The sequence below is a fragment of the Mytilus galloprovincialis genome, chromosome 2, assembly GCF_965363235.1.
Source record: "Mytilus galloprovincialis chromosome 2, xbMytGall1.hap1.1, whole genome shotgun sequence".
Classification (NCBI taxonomy): Eukaryota; Metazoa; Mollusca; class Bivalvia; order Mytilida; family Mytilidae; genus Mytilus; species Mytilus galloprovincialis.
Genome location: NC_134839.1, coordinates 22,781,162 through 22,786,319, shown reverse-complemented (window position 1 = coordinate 22,786,319; position 5,158 = coordinate 22,781,162). Strand labels below are relative to the sequence as shown.

At 36.9% G+C, this 5,158-nt stretch overlaps 1 protein-coding gene across 1 annotated transcript; it reads left to right on the top strand.

The window, feature by feature from the left end:
• Positions 1-1,203: 1,203 nt before the first annotated feature.
• Positions 1,204-4,824, top strand: LOC143062001 (uncharacterized). The gene is made up of 2 exons (XM_076233853.1): positions 1,204-1,232; positions 3,671-4,824. Exon 2 carries the CDS (start codon positions 3,679-3,681, stop codon positions 4,822-4,824), a length of 1,146 nt encoding a protein of 381 aa, XP_076089968.1. The 5' UTR covers positions 1,204-1,232; positions 3,671-3,678.
• The last annotated feature ends 334 nt before the right edge of the window (positions 4,825-5,158 follow it).

Genomic DNA, 5,158 nt, shown 5'->3' with positions numbered 1-5,158 from the left:
TTATCAGATAAAATTGAAAGCATGCTCGACAGAATGACCAAATTGAATGATTAATTCCTATGGCAAAGGGGTTACATGTAAATATTAATTACGAGATTACATGTATATCATTCCATGTGAAATATAACAAATTAGTACTTTGCCTGAAAACTACATCCCCCTCTCCCTTCTGTCTGTACTTTTACTTCTATCTGAATTTGCTAGGAAACAGGAATTAACTGGACTTGGCTTGTCGTAATTCTTGTTTCTAAAGCTTAAAAAGTTTAAAAACGAAATTCATGCGAAAAAAATCAAAGGTACCAGGATTGTAATTGAATATGCCAGACGTGCGTTTCGTCTACATAAGACTCATCAGTGAAACTCAGATCAAAATAGTTGTATAGCCAAACACGTACAAAGTTGAAAATCATTGAGGTCCATAAATTTAAAAAAAAGTTGTGTCAAATACGGCTTAAGGTAATCTATTCCTTGGATAAGAAAATCCTTAGTTTTTCGAAAAATTCAAAGTTTTGTAACAGGAAATTTATAAAGATGACCACAATATTATATATTTATGTCAACAACGAAGTGTTGACTACCGGGCTGGTGATACCCTCGGGGACGAAACGTCTGCCAGCAGTAGCATCGACCCAGTGGTGTCAATAGTTATCAAAGGTACCAGGATTATAATTTAATACGCCAGACGCGCGCTTCGTCTACATAAGACTCATCAGTGACGCTCAGATCAAAATAGTTGTATAGCCAAACAAGTACAAAGTTGAAGAGCATGAGGACCCAAAATTTAAAAAAAATAAAAATAAAATCGTGCACAGAAGACTAAGTTTATGATGTTTGTATGCATTGGTTCAAGAATTTGAACATTATTTTTCACCGGTCACTCGTTTCTTCTGACTTTAAACCAGCCAGATCTGTTTTTGAAAAAAAGGATGCTGCGTACTCCCTTAAGAGACTGTACATACTAGAAACTAGTTTGAATTCAAAGACAGCATATTTTTTTTTACATATTATAGATTATAATCTTTAGTTAGTGGCAACAGTTGGTATATAGCTGGTTCGGCATTATTAAATTGTGCGTATATTTTTTTCTGTTTAAAGTTACTAAATTAAATTTCATTAGTCGGTTAAATCATAAGCCTGGAGCAGTCTCCGGGTTGTTAAATAAAGAACGAAGCTGTTATCATCAGTAATCTGAAACTTTACAGATCCAAACAAAGCAGATTCGGAAAATATAGGTAAGATTTGATTTTTTTTAGTTTTCTATTTAACGTGAGGGTACCCAAATTGCACCTATTTTGACAGTTTTTTCACCTACGTTTATTTATGTTCCAGACAAAAGATTCCATTCTGTGTTTATTTTGTAGATGTATCATTTTTCACTTTATGGTTCCATCAATCAATTTTAAATCTATACTGAATCATTAAAAAATGGGTTTTAATAGACCTCCAACCAACTCGTTCATGATTCTGTTATGAGGAGTACCCAAATTGCTTCCATGTTAAAATTCATATCCTTAAAAATCGAATAACGGATTGTTTAAATAGAGGAAAATGACTTCCTTCATTCTCTAGCCCAATAGCAACCCTTTGAATGTATAAAAATACACTTAAAATTGGACATCGTTCAGATAGCACTGCGACATTTTTTGTTCTTTGATGTATCCCAAGTATAAATTTGTTAAATTTTATGTGAAGTTTCTCAAGGTGTATACCGGAATACAATTTTTCGAAAGATATATTTTGTATGGAAATGATAACACTTGTTTTGATTTTATGGTAGCTTTGGTGTCTTCCTCCATCTTTGATTTTGTAATTGCGGTTAACAATCGGTCTAGATCTTAAATGAGATGTGTAAATTTCAAGAATAGTATGCAATTCATGTGTAAGACTTTTTATGTTGATATAGAAAATATTGTGTTTTATCATATTTTTGAACTGTTTTTAACAAAAACAGATTATTATGTTTGATACATTTTTAAAAACTTTGCCACATAAGGGGAAATAACTCAGACACAGGAACGTTTATAAAGGATGTACTTAGGTGAAATTAAATAAATCAAGGAAAAGGCTGACTCGGACTTTTACCTTATATTGCATTGGTATTATTTGGGTCTCAAAACAAAAGAAAGAAAATGAAGAATCAGCTCAAATTTTGTTAAATGACCTTTCATGAGCTATTATTAAAGTCTTATATGAAAAGATTAATGGGTGTTATAAGGCAAAATATTGTACCTTGTATCGTATGGAAAACACCAAGGAGTCCGAACATCTGACACAAATTCCAAAATCTCACATAAGTACATCCTTAAAGTATAATTATCTGAAAGCATATTATTATATATATTTCTGATATTCTATTTGAAATTTCTATGGTGTTGTTTTCCTTTAATTACCAACAATAGGGTTTTCCATACTCTTATCAAAATCTGACAATATAGCACAACCTGTAGCGTAAAAAAGACGGCTGACCAACACTTTTTTTTTTATATTTTTGAAAAAAAGCATGACACAAACTACATTTTTAAAAATTATTAAAAAAAAATATGGATTTAAATTAAGGCCCCAATCTACCTTCAGATTTAGTGAAAAAAATATTTCCGATATTGATTACAAGATCTAACTAACTGTATATAATCAGGAAACACATTCCGGGTTTATATTCTGAAATGTGAATTTTTGTATAACTTCTCTGCCTGATATTTTGAAAATTAAAATTCTTGTTGAGGCACTAATTTTTGCAAAAATTGTCAATGTCAGTTAACTTTGAAACTCCTGCCGATCTTTCAAGATAATAAAATAATATCATCAGCATACATTAGACAATTAGAATCTTTGTCATAAATAATAACAGGGCTTATTCTCATTGACAAGTAGTTCTGGTAAATCATTTATAAATATCTTGAAAATATCAGGACTAAATTTGTAACCTTGTTTGACGCCAGTATTTAATGGAGAAAAACACTTGACTTGATTTTGATATTTTTCGCATGATGTATTAATTTCATACAGACTGTTGACCATATAATAGAACTAATATAAGATCGTGCTCCAATCTTTAGTAGATTATTTGTTTAAATTGCTATATGAATAACGGTACCACATGCCTTCTGAAAGTCAACAAAACAGGCAAACAGTCAACATGCTTTTGAATAAAGAAATCTGTCCAGTCGTTAACTTAAAATTCTGATAAAAAGTTTTCGATTGCACTATTAATTCCTCTATAATTATTAAGGTCACTTGTATTGTTGAATTTAAAAATGGTATAAAATGACTTTCAGCCCAGGAAGTTGAGTATACACACACTTACATCTGACGAGAGGCGGGTTTCAAATATTGTCTGAAACCTTTTAGATGGTAAATCTTGTCAATTCCTTATTCTATTATTACTAAAACATGATGATTTAATAAATTTCGAAAATTACTTTGGATATTTCATACTCTGTATCTACACGGTCCAATTTATTTAAAAAAAAAACTGTGTTTAACTGTTTTAGTTTTTCACAGTTGTATTTTGTAATTTTTTTTTTGAAAAATATTTTTTAATAACCTTTATTGTTAGATTGTTTGAGTAAGAATTAAAACATAAGATACTAGTAGTATATGCTATATCTGATTTTTGCTGATACAATTAAAATCTATTTGTGTGTCATCTATTATGTTGATTAATTTTCAGGAACAAAGATGAGAACCTTTATTCTTCTTACCATGTTAGCCCTTATTGCTTGTACCTATGGTGCAGGTAGTAATAGTGGGTATGGCGGTGGTGGAGGAGGATACGGAGGATATTGGAGCGGTGGAGGAGGATATGGCGGCGGTGGTGGAGGAAATGACGGCAATGCAGGAGAAAACGGCGGCGGTGGAAAAGGATACGGAGGATATTGGGGCGGTGGAGGAGGAAATGGCGGCGGTGGTGGAGGAAATGGCGGCAATGCAGGAGGACACGGCGGCGGTGGAGGAGGATACGGAGGTTATTGGGGCGGTGGAAGAGGAAATCGCGGAGGTGGTGGAAGAAATAACGACAATGCAGGGGGAAGTGGCGGCGATGCAGGAGGAAACGGCGGCGGTTGTGGAAGAAATAACGACAATGCAGGGGGAAATGGCGGAGGTGGTGGAAGAAATAACGACAATGCAGGGGGAAATGGCGGAGGTGGTGGAAGAAATAACGACAATGCAGGGGGAAATGGCGGAGGTGGTGGAAGAAATAACGACAATGCAGGGGGAAATGGCGGCGATGCAGGAGGAAACGGCGGCGGTGGAAGAAATAACGACAATGCAGGGGGTAATGGCGGAGGTGGTGGAAGAAATAACGACAATGCAGGGGGAAATGGCGGAGGTGGTGGAGGAAATGGCGGCGATGCAGGAGGAAACGGCGGAGGTTACGGAGGTTACGGAGGTTATTGGGGCAGTGGAGGAGGAAACAGCGGTGGTGGAGGAGGATACGGTGGTTATTGGGGCGGTGGAAGAGGAAATGGCGGAGGTGGTGGACGAAATAACGACAATGCAGGGGGAAATGGCGGAGGTGGTGGAAGAAATAACGACAATGCAGGGGGAAATGACGGAGGTGTTGGAAGAAATGTCGACAATGCAGGGGGAAATGGCAGAGGTGGTGGAAGAAATAACGACAATGCAGGGGGAAATAGCGGAGGTGGTGGAGGAAATGGCGGCAATGCAGAAGGAAACGGCGGCGGTGGAGGAGGAAACGAAGGATATGGTGGTGGTGGAGGAGGATACGGAGGAAATTGGGGTGGTGGAGGAGGATACGGAGGATATTGGGGTGGTGGAGGAGGAAATGGCGGCGGTGGAGGAGAAAAAAGCGGCGGTGGTTGAGGAAATGGCGGCGATGGAGGAGGAAATAGCGGCATTGGTGGAGGAAATGGCGGCGGTGGTGGAGAAAATGGCGGTGGGGATGGAGGAAATAGCGGCGGTGGTAGAGGAAATAGCGGACGACGCGGTATTGTCGGCTTTAGAGGCAAAGTTAATGGCGGAAGTGGTGGAATAGATAATGATCGAAGGATTTCTCTCTTTCACTAATCTATTCAGACAACTAGTCTGTATATTTTGTATCTGCCTATATCCTACTTATGCACTACATTCTAATATTTTGTATCGGCCTATATCCTACTTATGCACTACATTGTAATATTTTGTATCGGCCTATATC